This window comes from Mercenaria mercenaria, chromosome 15, assembly GCF_021730395.1.
Source record: "Mercenaria mercenaria strain notata chromosome 15, MADL_Memer_1, whole genome shotgun sequence".
In the NCBI taxonomy this organism is placed as follows: Eukaryota; Metazoa; Mollusca; class Bivalvia; order Venerida; family Veneridae; genus Mercenaria; species Mercenaria mercenaria.
Window position 1 is genome coordinate 47,945,203 of NC_069375.1, and position 23,123 is coordinate 47,968,325.

General features: G+C 35.1%; 1 protein-coding gene across 2 annotated transcripts; it reads right to left on the minus strand.

Annotated features, from left to right (window-relative positions):
* Positions 1-4,049: 4,049 nt before the first annotated feature.
* LOC123561376 (heavy metal-binding protein HIP-like) lies at positions 4,050-9,947 on the minus strand. Of its 2 annotated transcripts, XM_045353696.2 has the most exons (4): positions 9,667-9,943; positions 9,491-9,553; positions 5,264-5,469; positions 4,050-4,789 (listed from the first exon to the last, which is right to left on the minus strand). In XM_045353696.2, the coding sequence occupies exons 1-4, from the start codon at positions 9,893-9,895 to the stop codon at positions 4,574-4,576; spliced, it is 714 nt and encodes a 237-aa protein (XP_045209631.2). In that variant the 5' UTR covers positions 9,896-9,943; the 3' UTR covers positions 4,050-4,573. The 2 variants fall into 2 exon arrangements, with proteins under 2 accessions (XP_045209631.2, XP_053381177.1); XM_053525202.1 differs by lacking the exon at positions 9,491-9,553 and having other exon boundaries at positions 9,667-9,947.
* Between the last annotated feature and the right edge of the window lie 13,176 nt (positions 9,948-23,123).

A 23,123-nucleotide genomic window follows, 5' to 3' on the forward strand; every position in this document is an offset into this window, starting at 1 on the left:
TTGATGCCAACTATGAATAACGTTTGATTTGCATTGAATTTTGTTAATTTGTACTTGTAAATATTATTAATAGCTGCAGTTTATCATTTCCGTATCTATAATGTTTCATCAAACTTCATAACTTTTTCATACTACAACTTTAGACTTTCAAATTATTAATTTTAGAAATAATGAAAGTAATAAGTAACGTATTTAATCACGTGACGTAGGAACTTAGTAGCACATATATTTTGTATAAGTAGCACGTATTATTTATGGGAGCCTACGGAAGTTTGGTGTACCCAAAAGGAGCAGTTTTATGCCCTGACTTATTTGTTTTGCTATGGTGCTTACCATGTGTTATATATTTAGGCTTCTTCCACCAGACGATATTTTCCTGGTGATGATGTCACAACCCGAAAGTACAATGCCCGAGTTTCATTTGTCTTCACTCGCCTGGATGTGATTTTCCCAGCGCAGAGCTTGCGTCCCATGGTTGTGCCGTAAACCGCAAAGACGATGACTTTTGTTATCCTCTGAAGTCAGCTCAGGGATGCAATCACCTACCATCATAGGGAGCCAAAACGGAGTCAACGTATTCACGGTTTAAAGGGACTTTACTTGAAGATACGTTATATTTTTTGTGCTACTTAAAGTTCGAAATTAACTGAAACAACTGTGCCACGTCACGTTACAACGGAATTGTCAGTGAACTTTGTATCTAGAGATACTGAACTCTGATTTTCTTCTTTTTTTTCTTTCTTATAATCAGTTGTTTTTTTTCTATTTATCATTTATTCATTGCTAATAACCATTTTATGTAAATAAATTTGTAAATATTGTAAAGGGTGTTGATTTGTTCTGATAGTTATTGTCGTCGGTACGTCCATCCTTGTCACAGTTGCCAATTAAAATCATCTATCTAATCTAGTCAATGTAAACTTGATAAACTCTAAAAACTTAGATATTCACCTCATCCTCACTTTAGCATCATCCATAAGAGAGGCACCGGAGTCTTCTTCCACCAATAAAAGCTGGACAACTCGCCATATAACCTCAGCTGTGTAGATGTGACGTCGAGCCAAACAAAACTTAACATCATCATATAATATCAATTAAGGCACGCCTAGAATGGGGATTTATCTTTTATATATCAGCTTACAAAGAAACTATTCTCTACTCAAAACAAAGTGAAACTTCGCGAGAACTTATTCACTTGAAACTTAAAGTTTACATTTAGCGTCATCATAACATAACTGTTACAGCGAATATCATACTTTGCAAAATTTACGGGAAGTCGGTGTGACAGTGATATAGCTTTAGGAATTTGTTTTTGTTTTTTTGCACTCCACGCAGAAACTTGGCGGCTTTTACTCTTCCTTACTGTCTAAAAAGTGTTCTTCGATTTCAAAATATTTATATATTTATTTTGTTGGGTCTTTGTATATGTCAAATGGCGGGCACCTGGGTAGAACCACCGAATTAAGCTGGATGACTTCCTCACATGAAGAATTTAATGCCCCGAGTAAGGCCCGCGGAGTCCCCCTAGACATTTCAGACGAAATTGAAGCCATCATTACCATAAACTTATTTATTTAAACTGTTAGGGTTAAATTTTAAGATATAACCCCTCTGTTATTTCAGAAATTGCCTGAAATATATCCATGCAACTATTATTTTAGACGTCATTTCAATAAAATACACAATAGTATCAATTTATTTTCCCACATATGATCATATAGCAGCATTTAAAACATCTCTGAAAACACACCTCTTTCAAACATGTTATATAAAATTACAAAATCTGAAATACTGTTGCAAACTGGCGTTGAACCCAAAACAAACAAACAAATGAAGTTACATAACCATGATAGGTTTGTTTCGTGTTTAGAAAGAGATTGCTCTCCTTTAATAGTGTATGTAATATGATTTAGCGTTGAGCATTATTTGAGGATGATCTTGTTTTAAATACGATTCCTGTTAATCTTTTACCAATGTATTTACTTGTATTTATGTATGTATGTGTTCATTTAAAGTTAAATTTATCAACTTCAGTGAAAAGCATTGTAGCACCTGGCCTCTGTAGTGTACCGCGTGCTTCAAAACTTCGGAATGGACCTGACAATACCCTCGCCAGAGTATTTGCAATTTCGTCTGGATAATTTATACAACTCGCGAAATCCAGGAACCTACTAGAGTACAGTCTCTTTCATCTATTATCACATGCCTTATTTTCTAATGTAGAGAGGTGTCAAATTCTCAAACAATTCTTAAAACTGGAAACCTATACAATATTTTTCAAAGGATAATACTAGAGCCAAAGTACTAGAGAACTTTCAGGATAGGAGATATTCCATTTCGGAATAAGTAGCACTGAAATTTGCTGATGTTTGTTTATTGTCTTAATAATACATGTAATATACGCCTTGTCCGACAGTAATGTAGTTATCTAATGAGTTTCGATGGATCACCAAGTGTTTCTTAATGAAGATGCAGTAGTCATTTGTTCTCAGCTATTTGACAACTTTTTCACATGAATCTGCCGTTGAGGCAATATACTGTATTTTTGCCAAGTTGTCCAGGAAAAAACAATAGAATAACCTTTGGATCGAACCTGCGACCTGTAACTTTTGATCGAACTTGTGATCTGAAGTCAAAGTAAAATTAAATTAATATTGGACCCGCATGCGCAAACATATTTTAATGTCTGAAACAGACAAATTATGCGTTTATAAAACATGCGAAATTCCGTAAAATGGGAACTTCCGTTTTCCTTTCAGAATATTTATATATTTATTTTGTTAGGTCTTTGTATAGGTCAAATGGCAACTTTCCAGCTTTGATGGTGGAGAAAGACCCCAGGTACCCCTCCTTACATTATTTTATCACGAGCGGGCACCTGGGTAGAACCACCGACCTCCCGTAAGCCAGCTGGATGGCTTCCTCACATGAAGAATTTAATGTCCCGAGTAAGGTCCGCGGAGGCCCCCTAGACATTTAAGACGAATTGAAGCCATTATTACCACATACTGATAGGGGTAAAATTTAAGATATTTTTCCTCTGTTATTTCAGAAATTACCTGAAATATACATGGCGCCATCCATGTAACTATTATTTTAGACGTCATTTCAATAAAACACAAAATACTATCAATTTGTGCATTCATATTATCATACATCTGAATCAGAGATTCAAGCTCACTGTCCGCATTTAAACAATCTCTGAAAACACATGTGGTACAAAATTTGAAATATTATTGAAAAATGGCGTTGAACCCATAACCAACCAACAAAAATATCAAAACCATGACAGGTTTGTTTCGTGCTGAGAAAGGGATTGATCTCCTTTAATAGTGTATGTAATGTGGTTTAGCGCTGAGCAAAATTTAAGGATGATCTTGTTTTAATTACTATTCCTTTTAATCCTTTACAAATGTATTTACATGTATATAGGTATGTATGTGTCTAATGTCTTTGCAAAACACTTTTGAGCGCACATATTTTGTATGAAAAGAGTGCTATATAAATGTGGTATAATAATGATAATAATAATAATAATAATATTAATAAAAATATTAATAATATAGCTGATATGTGCAGTAATTCCTGTGAAAAATCCGGTTTTTTTAATTTTAGAAAAAATTGGTGTTCTAAGAACATATACAAAAACAATCCAGTTAGCTCAATAGGAGAAATAGGGTCTTGAGTCAGGTATCTGAATGTGATCTTTTTCTCCATGACGATTCGATAAAACATCGTGTCGAAAGTCATTTGACTCCCACCTGTCTAATACGGAGAACTTAGCACTTACTTGTAGAGAACTGATTAGTTCTGGTACAGAATCCTGGCACACTGGTTAGGTTAACTGCTCATTACATGACTGATTTCTGTTGCAAAACGGTGCTAAACCAAAACTAACACACAAAAGAAAATATGCAGGTATTTAAAGTAAGAACTTTAAATTTAAGACTTTTACTAGGTTGACAAAACTGATATTTTTAGTGATACCAAGTCAAGATATAAGAAATATATTAAACTTGATAGATATGAAATAAAGAAAACTAATCAAGTCATTTTGAAACATTTTATTACAAGAGTGATAGAATGTACGAAAATAAATCTTTTTTTTTCATATTTCAAATTGTACAGACAAAGACTAAATTGTACTATGTGGTGGAATATTCCTGGATAAACTGTAACAGAGAAACTATGCATCAATCATAACAAATAAAGTTGGAATATCAATTAGATTCGGAATCATAGGCTATCATAAAGGCATCACCTATCTTTGTCAAAAGTCCAAACTGTAGCAAGAGACTTGAGAGCATTTATAATGAAACAATACAAATTGCTTCAGAATCAAAGTGTAATCAAATGTCATTCATAAAAAATAATGTGATTTTTGGATAGCCTATTATTTTCTTTTGTCAGTTGATTTCCATTTTATAAATAATATGTTATAAAGTAACACTTTATTCATAACAGCTAACCAATAAGAGAGCAAATATGCTATAGTAGGTAACATTAAATTGAAAATATCGTAGCCATTCGCGTAACTTATTTCTAGCTAATTGTTTCGTCGCTGTAGAATTTGTCAGTCTGTCTGCACAAGGAAACCACTGAAGTGTGTATGAAAACAGCACCCAACTAAAGTTCCCACCCCTGTGATTCCACCAATCTTAACGAACAACGTATCCCCATAACTCAGCTTCACTACGACACTTATCGTTCTCAACAAGGGCCAGTTGGTGTTGCCGTCGAGGAAAATGTAGCCGATCTTATTCGAGTTGTGCATCAGATAGAGATGAAGCTGTAATACAGACAAATCGATGGTTACCAAACACGAACGTATCTAAAATACGATAATGACCAGCTTAGTGAATTTAAAACTATGAAAATGAACTTAAAAATCTAAATCAGCAGTCTGAACGATCTGTTTACTTGACGGATACAATTGCATTATTTTTATTGTAATACAGTTTTATAAGCATGTATAATTCTTAGAGTCTACAACTTGTTTTCTTTCGCAGCTGTTGCGGAAGCACAATAAATTCAATGGTAAAACGCATATGTTTCATCATAACTAGCTCTTTACTACATCGATTATTTTTAGTTCATTCCTGAAATGAGATCCATTTCCTGTGAACATTATGCAAACATACTGTAGTCCTAAAATTTCAGGCGTTTATAGTTGAAGTACACATCCTGGTTCGTTCCGTGTGGGCTTATTGCAAGGCAATTTATAATAAAACATAGGTGGCATGTGCATAGAACTAAAGTTAACCTGTTGACCAGAACTTGACCTCCTTTCTGCTGTTGCGACAACTGTTACACTGTATATGCCACTAGCTGGGGCTACAAAGGTCCCTGTTCCCGGCTTGTAGCTACTGCCTTCATTGACATGGACGTTGTCAAACACTACGGTGGTGCCTTTTTCAGGATTAACCATACTAGTTGATAATTCTGCCATGAAGGCAACATGATGACTGGCTAAAACACATAATAATGTAGAATTTACAATAAAGATTTTCAAGGCTATGTTTTGTAAAAAAAAACAAACTAATATATATATAGACAAATAACAGACAAATTTATCGTCAGCATGGATAAAGAAGACTTATTAACATTTTGGGTCGATGGAACAAATTCAATTTCAAAGTTTTTCGTTGAATAGGAACACCATACACAAACGTTCTCGACATAAAAGTCTTTCAGCATAAAATTTACAGGTTTAACGTGTTCTTTCGTTTAAACAATAGTACTAGGCAAGACTTTTCTAATCTAGAAAACGTATTGCCTATCCATTGTAAAAGGTTGTTACGCTTCTGAAAAAGCTGTCTAGATGGAAAGTTTTGAAATTAATATTTACCATGACTTCTTCTCACCAAAAGATTTCTGATATCTAACCAAGAAACACTAATAGCTGTTTTTAAGTAGAACGTAGAAAAAAGCATTTTCCCTGAGGCGACTGCATGTCTGACGATAAATCAACATTTAACTAATTACAACATCTGGTTTAAGTTTAACTTATATACGTCATACAGTTTTTTATTTCCGCAAATGTGTAAAGGAAATGAACGCTGCTTTGTGTTTTCTACGTTTTCAGCTCACCTGAGCCAAAGGCTCAGAGTGAGCTATTGTGATCGCTCACCGTCCGGCGTCAGTCCGTCCATCCGTCGTTCGTCCGTCCGTCCACACTTTCGTTTAAACAACATCTCCTCCTAAACCACCAAGCCAATTTTGATGAATCTTCACAGGGATGATCCTGTGGTGGTCTTCTTTAAAAATTGTTCATAGAAATGAATTCCGTACAGAAGTCTGTTTGCCATGGCAACCGAAAGGAAAAACATTAAAAAGTCTTCTTGTACAAAACCACAAGGCCTATGGCTTTGGTATTTGGTATGTAGCATCACCTAGTATGCCTCTACCAAGACTGTTCAAATTATCCCCCTAGGGTCAAATATGGCTCCACCCCGGGGGTCACATGGTTTATATAGACTTATATAGGGAAAACATTTGAAAATCTTCTTGTCCAAAACCATAAGGCATAGGACTTTGATATTTAGCATCATCTAGTGGGCCTGTACAAAGATTTTTCAAATTACATTGTATCCCCCTAGGATATAATACGGCCTTGCCCTGGGGGTCACATTTTTTCTATAGACTTATATAGGGAAAATTTTTGAAAATCTTCTTGTCAAAAACAAAAGGGCCTAGGGCCTTGATATTGGTATGTAGCATCATATAGTGGGCCTCTACCTAGTTTGTTCAAATGATCCCTCTAGGATGAAATATGGCCCCGCCCAGGGGCGTCACGTGGTTTATATGGGCTTGTATAGGAAAAAAGTTAAAAATCTTCTAAAACCACAAGATCTAGGCTTTTGATATTTGGTTTGTAGCATTGCCTTGTAGTCCTCTACAAAAATTGTTAAAATTATTCCACTGGGGTGAAAAGAGGTCCTGCCCTAGGGTCCCAAGTTTTACATAGATGTATATGGGAAAAAACTTTAAAAATCTTCTTGTCTGAAAGTTCAAGGCCTATGCCTTTGATATTTTGTTGGTATCATTGCCTAGTTGATCTCTAACAAGATTTTTCGAATTATGCCCCTGGGAAAAAAAGAGGCCCCGCCCAAGGGGTCACTTGATATATCGGTTATATAGATAAATACTTCAAATATTATCAGATCATATTTCCTAGACTGTTTAATTATATTTACCTGATGACCCCAAGTGATAAGGGGTCATCCGACTGTGACCTTGACCTACTGACCTACTTTCTTGTTTTTTAAGATACAGCCTTGAAATTTGGATAACATGTACAGTTTTGCACAGCGATCCTAAAACTGACTTTTAGTGACCATGAATATGACCTACTGACCTACTTTCTTGTTTTTGAAGCTTTAGCAAAGAAATTTGTTCAAGCAAGCAACTTAACTCAGGTGAGCGATATAGGGCCATCATGGCCCTCTTGTTATATTTTACCTTTAGCCTGTTAAGTTTCTAAAATGGACTGGTCCATCGTTCAGTTTGGGCAGTACCACTTATTATTCGAAGGGGTTACCACTGAAAATTTACTGTCTGTATAGCGAACAATGCAGACCATGATCTTGGTCTGCACTGGTCGCAAAAGCAAAATCACTTGCCGCCAGCAGGCTTAAGGTTAAGGTATCCGATCCACAAATAAGCAAATCCTCTTTAACAACAAAGTTACTATTTCAGTTTTTAAAGGTTAAGCTATTCGATCCACAAATAAAATTCTATATAACAGTGCTATTAAAATATATCAAATATTTATGTCTGATACGCTCACATAATTTGGCATCATTTGAAAGTGTATTGCCTATTGAAAAAGTAATTATGAATTACAAGACAAAATATGTTATAGAATTTTATGTTTTTACTTTATAGTTTTCAATAATACTTCAACAGAAATCTGGTTACTACAGTTTATGATTTCTCATTTCGCAGTCAAAAATATGACAGTAGAGATTCGAACATATTGTTATGGTCATCTTATTTACTTATGCTTGTTCAGCAGACACAAGTCTTTCATATGATACAAAAACAATTCTTGGGGTCACATGGCATCGAAATATTAACAATTTGTGGATCGGATACCTTAAGCGATATTCTGTATATTTCGATGGTGTATTTAGGACACACACTCACTGTAATTAATAAAGAGTAATAAATTAAGTTTAGTAGTCGAGACAGGATATTGAACATTTGAGAGAATGTGCGTTGATTTTTGTTGTTGGAACACATGCAATGGAAACAATTTAAACATCGCATTATAAAAATTAACTAAACATGGAAAGTAACTTAAAAAAAATTCAAAAGCACATATTACGCCAGCCCAACAATAGATTTGATGACATTTTTTAACAATCACATTGAATGGACGGGACTAAACATTCAAAAGATAAATGATGTTTTACCACTAAACATAAAACAATTGGCCAATTTTAGTATTATCGGTAAAAATATCACAAAGCAAACTATGATAAAACAATAGAAAACAGAAAGAAAAAAACAAATTCCGCAAATATCTTTCGTACAAGGTACTACCGATTTAGGCAGATAATACATCGTTAATTTCTATTCTTTGTTAGTTACTTTGTATACTTTTTATTCAAATTGTCACACAATGTCTCTTGTTTTGTCATTAGATTTCCTGTGAGGTTGAAACGTAGACTTGAAATTATGTCAAAGGAAGTAAAAGTACGAAGGAACATTTTTTACATCAAAAATCCGTCGCCTTTATGTACCACTATCAATAACTTTATTATATTTATAATAGATGAGGGAAAATGTCAACATTCCGCTTTTTAAAATTTATAAAATTTACCTTATTTGTTTAATGATACATTATTTTATAATTTTTAAGTAAAACCGAAGTCATCATTCAACAAAATGTAAGTATACAAAATGATCTTCCGGCATATTCAAAGAAATTATAATACATGCTTCCTTTCAATTCTCCTATTAGCACGGAACAGACAAAGCAAATGAGGATGTTATACACGACATTTCAAAGGAGCTTTTAAACTAGTCTCCAGTAGTTGTATTGCTGGTGGCGTGAGTTAAAAAATGTCGGTACACTTGGTTTTTAAAAATTGCTTTATCTGTTGGTTTTTGTCTTTGTTTTATATTGTAATACAAATGTACATGTAATTGGTTTACATTTTGTAATCTGTATTTAACTGATGAGAAAAATATAGCAGCTGTTAAAAATTAAATTGTATCCTGAACGAGTAGTGAATCATTTACCGTTAATTTCTATTTAGGTGAAAATCATTCAATATATGAACTATAAGGTCTAGCAGTCAATGCTAGTAGGCTTAAAAAAATGTAACAAAATTACGCGTTTGGCTTTCGTTTTACAGTCAACCGTAATTCAAACCCAAATATAAGTCATTAGAAATTATAAGTGATAAAAGTGAGATTTGAACGTCTAAATTCATCGAATATATTCTTGCTTCACAAATGTAGAAATTCTTTTTGGTCTTACTTTTGTTTGTATCCATCAGTTGATTGATTTCTCGTGCTTGGCTTGCTATCTGCGCAGCGAACACTGAAAATAATTTTATATATCCGATTAATTTATGGCATTAGTACTTATCAAGTTTTCTAATAAACATCATTTGAATTTCTTAACCTCGCGGTATATTAACTATAGAATCTCACCTTTGTTAATATTTGTTAGGTCTTTTATTTCGTCTGCCTGACTTGCTATCTGCGTCTCCAACTGCAGCAATTTCTGCATCACTTTGTAGTCGTGGTCAAATTTGGAAAGGCATTGGCCAGGCTCGATGCTCTCCGTGTTACATTTTATATTTTCAACCGCAAAAAGTAGCGATATAAATATAATCCAACTAACCATCATCCTGTTAGTAGACGAAACACACTCGTACATCTTAAACCTCACAATAAATATTGAATACAGATGTTTCGTATATACTCCTTTATCTCCTACGTCAATAAAAGGAAGTAAAATGCTTGTTTTAAATAGATGTAAAAAAACTTCATCCATGTTATTTTAAGTATGATTTACATGTAAATACAGATAAACTGTTTTCATTCATCATCAATATGTTCCTACACTATTAACAAGTTAAAGCAAAGCATAAGTAATTTTTGAATGGTTACTATCCAAAAAACACATTATTTAGCAATTTCACTGTGAAGTTAGCCGAAATTTCCTGTGATTTCTGTTAAATTTAGTTGACATTTTTTAATGAAAAGTTATTTGAAGAATTCTATTCTCAGAAAGTAAGCCAAAAATAAACACTGCTCAATTCTTAATACAAAGTAGGTCCGCCAAAAGAAACACGGAAAAATATAACAGACCGGTGGCTTTAGAAATCTAACACAAGTTCATTTTAATTCAATGGAAAATACAATATAAAAGAAGTAAAGGGTAGATAAAACGGCGGGATGTTAGGTGAAAAGCGGAAAAATTGCTTTGAAAAATGAACATTGAACAAACTGGAATAGTCTAACGCATCAGTCTCTAGGTATCGGTATTGGCAGGAATTAACGTTCATTAACTTTAATAGGCGTGCATGTGTGTGTGTGTGTGTGTGTGTGTGCGTGCGTGTGTGTGTGTGTGTGTGTGTGTGTGCGTGCGTGCGTGCGTGCGTGCGTGCGTGCGTGCGTGCGTGCGTGTGTTGTGTGGGCATGTGTGTGGGGGTGTCGTGCAGTGCGTGCGTGCGTGCGGGGTGCGCGTGCGTGCGTGCGTGCGTGCGTGCGTGCGTGCGTGTGTGTGTGTGTGTTCGGGTTTAACGTTGTTTTTTTTCAACAATATCAACAATAGATGGTCTATATACAATATGTGTTACAATGTTGACAGCATTCTTGTTTTTAATTGTGCGTAACAGTAAAATATCTCTTTATCACTGCTGCCCCATTGACCAACAAACTTCCTTATAAAATTTGTATTGTTGATGGGCATATATCATTTTGTTTATGACACGGTGCCTCAAAGGCCAGTGCCACTGCAGTCAGTTTTTGTTATAGTGTTGATTAAAGTTTTATGGCAAGCTTTCAGATTTCTGTCTATGTTATTAAACAAACATATATTGTTCCTTTGCATTCCTAATACTGCTCAACATATACGCCTGCACGCCTCATTGTTGTTCCTACTTTTGTCAAACTGTATTATAGTCTGACTATATTATATCTTATATTGTTTCTTATTATCCCTCACTCTACCCCACCCACCTTCTCAACTACATATTGCTCCATATGCCATCTCCTTCCCAACCCCACAAACCCCGGTTACACTTTTTATATACATGTATCATTTTGCATTTCTAATACTAACTTATATAGCATACAGTTTCTTGGTATCCATAATGCCCTACCATTTCTACAGCCTTCCGTTTCTTTCACTTACTTGCATGTAACTGTATGCATCCATATTCGTATTGATAACATTTCAGGCTCGGTCACTGGCACCAGAACAGAAAGAAAACGCTCCTTAGACTCTGTACGTGTTATACCCTACCCTTAGGTATTCTATAAGAACCATGGGGTTCTTATAGATTACCTAGGGGTAGGGTATAACACGTACACGGTCTAAGGGGCGTTTTCGTTCTGTTCTGGTGCCAGTGGGCTCGGTCCTCTATTTCAAAAGTATCGGGATTGTGTAAATTAGCTATCTCAGTAACTGTAATTTCTATCACAGGTACGGCTGGAAAAGGCACGATACGCTCATGTCAATAATTGTTAAACGAAAACCAAGTTAACAATGTTAGTCTATTTGCAATGATTTCGCAGGAGTCAGAGCAACAAGAGAAACAAAATAAAGGATATAACGAAACAGGCCAAACGACATATGTCACAATAGCATAGTCAGACTGGCCCCTTGCATAAGCATTTTCATTTCAATCAATATCTTACGACAAAATATTTTTGTGAAAAATGTACATAGTACATCTTTAATTGTTATAAAATAACATACACTACGTATTTGATAAAGATCCGCTTAGTTATACAACAGTGTTAATATCTTGATATTCTGTATATTGTACACATTACTAGGTATTCACAACGACCTTGCCATTGTTGTTGTTATAGCTGTAGCTTTTATAGTTTCAATAAAATTAAGAAAATGATGCTATGAGGGCTTCGCGTAGAACAAAACCAAGAAAACAATAGCAGACTTGATTTGACTGAGTATGTTCATCAAATGTACTTTAATGTGCTACCTAACAATATTTAGCCTGCTAAATTTCTAAAATGGACTTGTCCATCATTCAGCTTGGACAGTACAATTAATTATTCGAAGGGGCGTTTACTGAAAATTTATTGACTGAACAGCGAACAGTGCAGACCCTGATCAGTCTGCAAGGCTGTGCAGGCTGATGTTGGTTGTACTGGTCGCAAAGGCTGAATCACTTGCCGCCAGCTGGTTAAAGGTTAAAGAGAAAGCTATTAAGCGACTGCGTCGGATGGACTCCGTGATCGCAAAAGGACCTGAAAATATAACAACACTGTGACTCAGCATGGGGATACCGTTGACGAAGGCCGCAAGGCAATTAAAGAGTGATTCTTATGAAATATATATGAAAATACTTTTGAAGCACAAAACCCAACCAAGCAAAATAAAAGCAGGTTATTAACAATAACAACATTTCAGTGAGAATACAGTCATTTAGCGATTTTAGCGAAGATAAATTCCTGTCGATAATACCTAATTTACAATTAAATGCTCCTTATCTAGATTATAGTGCATCCAGATGGTGACTCAGCAGCAAACCTGGTACAAATGAAAACGAAAATAAAAACAAATGAAAAGAGGATGTAATATGAAAGATTGCCGAGTTGTTGACCATTTGAAAAATGGTCTCCAAATTCAAAATTTTTCTTCTTTCTTGTATCTCAAAACACACAAGAATGCGGCTAATTTTCACATAATGATATGTGTGAATTGCATAATTTATTCACTGACACATATTTTGAAATACTGTGCTATTTTAATGACCAACAAAACTGAAATTTGAGCCGAAAATATGAATATAAAGAAGCGATGTATTTCCTCAAAAGAATCTTGTAAATATATACAACAAAATTTATAAACACTGATTTAGATGTACCAAAGGTGTTTAAGAATGTGCGGATAAAACTCTTTTTTTTTTTAGCATATAAATCTGGATTGAAACCCAATAGTCGCAAACGCATTATGCTTTTGTCCTGTTTATTGCTCATTTCAAAGGGATTTATAATGGTAGTTGATAACCCGAAATAGCAACATTTGGATAAAACCAAACTTTTTGAGGGACTGCAGTCTGCATGTAGAAAGTTTTACTCGTATGATTCGCTTGTAATGAAAGTTCAGATTGACCCAACAGGAGTCCGTGTGTATAACGGTTCTGTTGCTACTGGAACCATCCACGGCTTTTTACACCACAGACCATCAGACACTATCACTTTGACTGGAGCATTCTTTCGAAATTACAGGCAAAGCATGTTTGGTTGAATGCATTCCTTCTAATGGTCTGCGTCGATGGGAATTTATCAACGCTCTTTCTGATGAAGTACAGTGTACCTCAGGATGATACTGGATCCCAAAAGTCACATAGACTACACTAAATCCGTTGGTGCAATGTGTTGATTCTGTGGAGTGTTTTATCATTACTACACCGAATAGAGAAAAGTGGAAACTTCACAGGTCGCTCAACACGACAGAAACGAAAATGTTGCAGGCTCGATTTGATTGAGCTTGTTCATGGACGGTAGTGGAAATGCATGCTACCGTCCACGCCCTCTAGAACCGGGTTGAGCAGAACTCAACACCTTTAACTGAGGGAAATTGTAACTTAAATTAAACCATTAACCCGCGAGGGTCGTATCGGAACAGACTAATGTCCACATCAAAACAGTAATTCCAGAGACAATACTCACATATCGCAGAATGCCAATTACTTTATATTTAAATCGACAAAGTATTTGAGGAGTCTGGGACAGCGTTAAACATAACAACAGTTCAACTCTATGTGTAAGTTTGTATATCTAAAACTGCGTAATAGACCGGATCAGATGATACCTAACCAGTGAAGCATGCAGTTTCTTTAGAACTGTCTGTTTACCTCACAGTGCGTTGTTTAATGGTATCAATAGTACTATACTGGGCAAGGAACACGTCTTAAGTATAGCAGCTTTAATTTCCAGGACGTCTGGTCATAGTGAAATTACCAGTAGGCTAGTATTGAAAAAGACCCATTTTGCTATCCATGGGATTCAGAGTAAAGTATAAAATTCTTACTCGCGCCTTAAAGGTTCAACCCTAGCATTGTCAAGCCCATAGACATCTTTAGGCGGAATGGGAACTTAAGGTCAAAAGACACTTTGTCATTAGTAGTGCCAAACTTGAATCTTGACGTGTGACATTCGAAGCAACCATCTTGATTTCAAATGAGAAAAACAACTTGTAACGGAATGTGTTTATATAATTTAATATTGTTTCTAATATCATCTTCTATAAATCTGTAGTTTTCTTCGGATTCCTGAAAGTTCCTTTCGCTCTCTCTATAGTCTATCTAGAAATGTTTGCAATGCTTTATGGGTGACTGCGTTCTTTGAATGCGGCTTTCCTTGTTGGACATCCGTCCATGCTTTGTTCGTAAGCTTTATCAATGACGGCAGGTTTATCTTGAGTAATTCTAACAATTTAACAACGAACCACATACTCATTTGTTTAATGCATGTTTAATGTTTTTCTTTGAAGCTCGATATTTGAATAAGAGATACAGTGTTGATATCATTGTTGGTGATTAGGCAAATGCAAATGTTTTATCATGCTGAATTAGCATGCAAATTACGGTATTCAGGAAATATACCTTCTTACAACGATTAGTTGTGTTGCTTTGAAAGAATTAAAAGTATTAAAGTACTGTCGACTCTGACCCATTGTAGTTTAGAATGAGCTTTATAGATATAATGTAATGTTAAAATCTTAATGAAAAGTGAGTTTCTTTGAAGTTTATCTCATTGATTGAATAAGATACAAATACTCATTAACGAACATGATAAACAGAAAACTAAATAAGGTTCAAAGAGTTTCTGACTCCATTTATTGCCGGGATCTTGCAACGTTTCCATTAACTCTCATTCAGCGTATATTATTATTATTATTATTATACCACATTTATATAGCACTCTTTTCATGCACTTGTACACGTTCAAAAGTGCTTTACAGAATAAATTGCAAAAATACAAACAAATACGTATACAAAGATAATGCATTCCACATTAACAAAAATCATGAATGAAAACAAGTATAATTTAAAAAAAAAAACAAGATAAAACAAAATAAATGTATCGGTCAGTTAACAAAATATTGTACAAAGAAGTGGGTTTTGAGCAGGCTTTTGAAAGCAGCTAGCGTGTCAGCTTCCCTGATCTTGACAGGAAGAGAGTTCCAAAGCTTTGGAGCAGTGCACGAAAAGCTGCGATTGCCATACATCATGGTATTAGATTTTGGCATAACCAGTGACAGCGTGTCTTGCGATCTTAGGGTCCTGACCGGTTTATACGCTTCTAGCATATCCCTAATATAGGCAGGGGACTGATTGTGTAACGCCTTAAAGGTGAGGGTCAGAACCTTGTACTGCACCCTGTATTTCACTGGCAACCAGTGAAGCTCCTTCAGAACCGGTGTTATATGATTGCGACGGGGCGTCTTAGTGATTACGCGAGCTGCAGTGTTCTGGACATGTTGCAACTTGTTAAGTGTGCTGTTTGGTATACCACTTAACAAGGCATTACAGTAGTCTAACCGTGAAGTAACCAGGCTGTTTATAAGGGTTTTTGTGGCATCACTGGTAAGATACCGTCTGATGTGACCTATTCTGCGAAGTTGTGCATATCCAGCCCGGCACACCGAGTTGACTTGTTGTTCTATATCCATACCGCTGTCAATAACTGTTCCAAGATTCCTAACACATTTCGTGGATTTTATCACAGAATCACCGACCTTCACAGAAACGTCATCAATGTACTTGGAGTTACGCTTTGATGTCAATAGCATTACCTCAGTTTTGTCAGCATTGAGCTTCAGCATGTTGGAATTCATCCACGAGACAATTTCAGTCAGACAGCTCTCAATGCGGCGCAAAGCTTCACTTCTGGCCACAGCCTCTATCGGCTTAAAAGATAGGTATAATTGAGAGTCATCAGCGTAGAAATGATGAAGAAGTCCATGACGTCTGCATATGGCACCCACGGGTTTAGTGTACATGATATAGTTCTTTGGACCAAGCACTGATCCCTGGGGCACACTGTATTTCATCAACGTAGGCGTCGACAACTCACCATCAACGCATACAGTTTGATAGCGGTCACTAAGATATGATGATTATAAACAGCCCTTTTAGTAAAACAATCGTCCTTTTCCTAATAATAAAAATGAAACTCCGGAGAAAAGTATTGTTATGAACTTTGTGGATACTAGTAAAACAGAAATATAAAGATTCATTACAAGTTTTTGTATTAAGTCATTACACTTTTAAGAATGAAAAGCCCGTGAAAGTTTCAGTTTAGCTTCAGTCAAAACCGTTTTATTTCGAATTTCCAGATCGTTCAGCACGACATTTATTTTATGTTAGTGGTACTGTTTATTCAATCCGCTTGCACATTTCGGCGCGGGTGGTTCGAGTTTTCTCGCTATCTTAATTTTAAGTATAGTTTAACCTTCCTGTGGATATGGTGTCTAATTATTTATTTTTGTCTTTTTACAATGATATGAAATATGCAGTCACTATAACCTCTGATTCTCGCTTTTAGTTCTAGTTTGTTTAGTTCTGCCCGTTGTTTTCATGTTAAAGTCTGGTCCATTATCTTCATAATGCTCCAGTCAATTTTGGTACTTGTAACTTGTTCATATATTGGGCTTGGCTCACACCCGGGTGTGAAGGGCTTGGACGATAGCATGCATTTCTGCTACCGTCTATAAACACGTTCAATCAAACTGAGCCTGCATGATTTTCCTTATTGTTGTGCTTTTGTCGTGACCTGTCAGGTGGTGCAATTCTAAAAGCCCATCGAAGCTGGAAAGTCGCCATATAACCTATAATTGTGTCGGTGCAACGTTAAAACCCAACAAAATAAATATAAACACAACTCTTTTTTTTTTTTTCTTTTTTTTATGATAATCTGTTAAACCTTAGATCACTCGTTTTTATATCTTGCTTGACTTCTTGGTAGGATTCTTCTGAAAATAAACAATCTGTCAGCATGAAAAGTGACTAAAACAATAAAAAAAATATATAATATATATATTTAGGCAAAAGCAAACGGTAATTCTGTAACTCAAAGATTTAACTGCTTTAGAGACTTTTTCACATAAAATTTGTATTCGGGTCTTGAAAATTAGAAAGAAATTGGAAAAATGGGAAACTTGAATAGGCGATAGATAATTTACATATGTTGTTGATCTCTTCACAGATGCTACCATCACTATATAACTATTTTAATACACGAAAAAAATATCGTCATATAGTAACAAACAGGAAAGGAAAAGTATGGATGTTACACACCAGCGATCATATATATTTAACTGACAATATATGAAAACAGATCTACGGAAATGTGCCATTTGATATCATGCATCTTCAAGAAAAAGAATTCTAAGTTTCTAATGTGATTTCTTTTTAGTATCAATTATTACTTTAACCTTTCGCCTGCTGCCGGCAAGTGATTCTGCCTTTGCGACCAGTGCAGACCAAGATCAGCCTGCACATCCGTGCAGTCTGATCATGGTCTGCACTGTTTGCTATTCAGTCAGTAAATTTTCAGTGAACACCCCTTCAAATAATACATGGTACTGCCCTAATTGAAAGATGGACCAGTCCATTATAGAAATTTAGCAGGGTAAAGGTTAACATTGATGATGCTTTAGTATTTGTAATGACTTCTGGGAAACATGCATTACATTAAAATCAGTGCTGTTATTCCATGTTTTAAGTATATAAAACATTTAGCTAAATAAGTTATACTCTCACAAACTAAAAATTAGGAGAACAAACAACGACTTAAAATTTTAACAATTAAACAACTTTCCGATATTTCTTCCTATTCACATCCCCATTTCTGTGCGTGTGTAATTTCAATGTTGCTTCAGGGAAACGATATACCTTATGATATGGATGGTATAACGCATTTAGATATAAAACATTCATAATGATGTAAAATCAAAAAGAAATAGTAGATTCTGATAAAAATGAACACTTTCTTAGTACAGCCAATGTGTTGCCTAAACCAGTAATAGAAATATTGTTGGCAAACAAGGTCGATATAGAAACTTGATAAAGTATATAGTAATTGAACTTCATCAAAAACTCCCTTTGGATAGATTCTTTCGGAAATTCCATTAGTTTCTCCGCAAATTGCGCTAGTAGATCTATTGAAATGTTTAGAGCAGACATGCAAAAGATTTAAACATTAAGAAAAACATCTAAAACACTGCAATGTGAGATTATCACACAATATCAGTTTCCCAGAAGCTCCTTCTTCAACAAACATTCCTATTTGATTTTCCCATTTAATGTAATATCACGGTGCACAATCACGTGGTCTATGATGTCACGCCGTAGGTATCGCGCCAAGCAATTTTTTGTCAACAAAGCGTCGATTCAAGAAGAAAATTCGTCGTAAGTATTTTGTTACGGATTTTTGTAAAATGTCTTTAGTATGTTGCAAGTCCGTTTATAAATGCGTACCGCCGATCACACAGCATCTGTCCGTGTCTGCTTTAGTTTGGCTGGAAAACGGGACAAACTGACCAAAATCTCAAAATCGCTCTTGCTATCGCTCCAAGCTGATTCCAGAACCGCATTAAAACCAGCTTTCTCTTGCAGAATTCTCCAGATGGCCGTTTTTGTTTGTTACTTTTTGTCTCAAAACAGCCTCTGATAGATTATTTTTCACGTTAATGGTGTTATTTTCAGGTAAAACCAAAGATAAAAAAGTATGCTATTGCGGCAAGTTCTGGAAGATAAATGATATTGCAACAAGCTGAAATGATGTTCTTATTTTAAGTCAGTTTTCCCATAAGTATTCATAAGTAAATCAACGCATATCACTCTTTCACCTAAACCGAAACTGGTCAAATGATAATGCAAATGCTAAAGGAAGTATTTGATACTTTTATTTTGAGAAAATATGACATTGAATTATATGTGCTATTCTTATTTTACAGGTCCTTTTACTATCGAACTAGCCGGAAGACTGTTTGCAATCTGGTGGACAAATATGAGCAACGAGCAGAAGACAGATCCATACAACGTGTGCCCACTAATAAGCGTTGTACATTGGAAGACAGGTAATAACCTATATTCAATAATAATTATAATAATAATATCATTATAATTATCAATAATGATAATAATAGGGGAAATTCTAGTCTGTACACTCACTGAAATAACCTTTACACCGGCAAAACAAACACACTTCATAGGAAACGCCGCCGTGTTACAAAATAATTGAATAAATTTAGAAGAGATCCGTAGAAAAAAAAAGACAAACAAAACCAACATTCGATTTGAGTCAGTTCATAACGAGCTACGAGTAAAACAAAACTATCAACGCCCTTGGCAACGCTGTAAACAGTACATGTATGTATTCATTTGTTTTGGGATTAAATACGTGGCGACATGTTATAGCAGGCACACAACATGTCACATCTGCATTTATAATAAGTCATCTTTGATCTTATAAGACTTAACCAGTTTTTGTCTTTTTGCTTGTTACAGGGACCACGACTTTGATCGCTCAGAGAGAACTAGGGTCTTGTGCATGAAAAAGGTAGCTAAAGTGAGCCTAGACAGGAATGCTGTTAAAGGGGAACCCTTTGTGTTCGATGGGACAGCAGTGCAAGGCAGAATGAAAGCAAACTATGATCCCTCCGAGTGTTAGAATTGGACTCGACAACTGATGATACACATCATATTTGCGTGTTACTTGACTGCCTTTCGACTAAAAATTCAAGGCTGCTGACATAGGACGTTTCTTTCAAAATTCTATTTTAGACATTGTCATGAGTCAATAGACCAGGTTTGAAGAAATCATTTGTATGTTGGAAATTTTAGTTATTACACAGTTAACTCTCGTAAGCCTTTAAGGCTATGTATCATGATGTAGAATTTAGAGATAGTACCTAAGTTTTTCAAATCATAGGTTTGAAGTTAAAAAGCTTTGAAATGAAGACAAATGTCCATATATTTCTTAAAAACAGAAATATAGACAATATTTTAACCAGAAGTGCGGAGTTATGAGCATTTAATATTTTCATGTTAACGAAAATTTTGTGATCAAGGAAATGTAACTCTTCTTGAACATGGAGAGCATAAACATCAAAGGGACATAATATAGTCAATATTTTCTAATTGGGTGCATTTGATTTAACGTTCAACTTTGATCTGGATTGCTAAATACTGATCCATGATACTGTGTGCTAAAAATTTAGAACATCTGGAACAGTCTATTAACAGCAAAACTATGCTTTAGCAGAATCTAAATAGTTAAGCTCTAACTGGGACTCGAACCCAGGACCTCTCACACCTAAGGCAGACCCTCTACCACTTCCCTATAACAGCAGTAGCTAATAGCTATGCAGTTTAATTGCTGGATTACATTGCGTGAACTGGAACAATAATCGGTGAACTCCGGATTATCGGCGTATTCGCTTTGTTACCTAACGGCAATTTTTGTGTAAAGAAAAAATATAATCTAATGCTGCCAACGTCATAATCGGTCAAATCTGCCCAAATTTCTCTGACGTGTTGTTCAGAGTATGAACTTACTAACTGGTAGTACCAGTGAAATATTACTTACACTGAATCTTTTATATTTGCCCTTTTTGCAGCTGTCGAACGGCAAAGACGGTGAGTTTTGTCCAAATATAAGTAATTATTTTACCAGTTTTGAGAGGATTTCAATTGATGGGAAATTACAGTTACAAACTAAATACCTTTCTGCAACACATGGAGTCATTAGCATTCACTGTCAATCAGTATTATGACTAAGATCGACTGTCATTCATTCATTTCAAAGTTGCATAGACAGAGTCCGTTGTTTACATTTTTATCGTAACCGGTGCACTTGTAAAAATCACTTTAGTTTGAAAAATCGAAGTATGCGAAGAGCTATGGTACGGTCTCTATGTAGATTGGACTTTTCCTGAGTCAGGTCGTTTAAACATTTGTAATATTTTACAACTAACACATTCCAGAACTTTCAGCTTCATTTTTATTATTTTTTAAAGACATGTAACTTCATGTATAATCATACGTAAACAAGATAAAACTCACACTTATCAAATGATTGTAAAATAATGTATCAGTTCCCGAAAATTCGTTCCTACGAATATTTGGTTTACGTATACCTTGTCTCTACATTGAAAGTAAGAAATCCTGTTTTTTCTGAAACAATAGTTCATAATGTGCTAAAAGAACTTTTACATTTGTAAACTTTAAAGATGTGTTTATAGTACCTAAAATATGTATACTATTTCTGTAATGATGGATTTCGGATAAAATTAGACTCTTACACAAGTTTTGCCAATGACTGTGAATGTAACATACGATATTAAAATTTTATATTTCGAAACTTCAAAATAATTTCTTCCAGTAACTGCTCCACATGTCGAAGCATAGTTGTATCAATTGCAAACTGTTTCCTCTGTATTACAATTCCTACAATTTTAAAAGTGTGTATATATCCACTATATTTTTAGCTACTGAAAAAGTGGAATGAATTTTCTGAACATTCATTTTATATTTACTTTGCAAAATAATGCCAGAATTGTTTAACCATTGATCGCTTTTGCTTGTTTTTCTTAAAGACCCAATGTTTATCTGTACATAAAGTGAACAAGACTTAATATATCAACAGTACGTTTTCTTTTCTGAAAATCGAAAGACTTCGTCAATACTTCTCAATTCCGTAATTCTGATTTTGCATTAAGACTGAGTAAAGTAAATTTCAACCAATGAATTCCATCATATATTGCTTACACTTATGGATATTTCCGTTACAAAAATATTATACACCTGGAAATAAACGAAATAAACTGCACTCATGGCCTAAAATGATATGCTTATATATATATATATATAAATGGCGGCCAATAGAAGCATTTTTCTGGTTTTTTGTTTTTTTTTTGTTTTGTTTTTTCACCTTACGTAAAAGATCTAAATCAGTTTTTAGAAGTTTTGATACCTATATGCATTTCGGCCATTTTGGGAGGTAGTGCAAGGGCATGGGCGATTTTTCAAGCGTGTGTGTATTCAAGCGTGCATATGAGTGGGCGATGTATTAGACGGATTGTTGACACCTGGCCAATTGTGACTGTATTTAATGACTACTGCAACAAAACTTATACTTTGAACTATAAAATACTGGCATTAATCAAATCGTTGTAAATCACAGATTAAATTACAAACATAAGAACTGTATATGTTTTATTAGTCTTCTTTGACGACTAACCTTTAATCTTGTAACATGATGATAATAGCTCCGCGAATATACCGCTCTACATTAACACATAAACAGATTTATTTTGCTTCAAAGCCTTTGATTTATCCTGAAAATCACGCTCAAACCTTTCAAGCCATCGTCTCACATAAATGCTTCAGTTTGTTGCGATAGCATTTATCTTTTAGAACTACCTGCTAGAGCATACTTTCTAAGCTTGTTGCGATATCAATTATCTTTCAGAACTTGCCGCAATAGCATACTTTTTTATCTTTGGGTTTACCTGAAAATAACACCATTAACGTGAAAAATAATCTATCAGCGGCTGTTTTGAGACAAAAAGTAACAAACAAAAACGGCCATCTGGAGAATTCTGCAAGAGAAAGCTGGTTTTAATGCGGTTCTGGAATCAGCTTGGAGCGATAGCAAAAGCGATTTTGAGATTTTGGTCAGTTTGTCCCGTTTTCCAGCCAAACTAAAGCAGACACGGGCAGATGCAGTTTGATCGGAGGTACGCATTTATAAACGGACTTGCAACATACTAAAGACATTTTACAAAAATCCGTAACAAAATACTTACGACGAATTTTCTTCTTGAATCGACGCTTTGTTGACAAAAAATGCTTGGCGCGATACCTACAGCATGACGTCATAGACCACGTGATTGT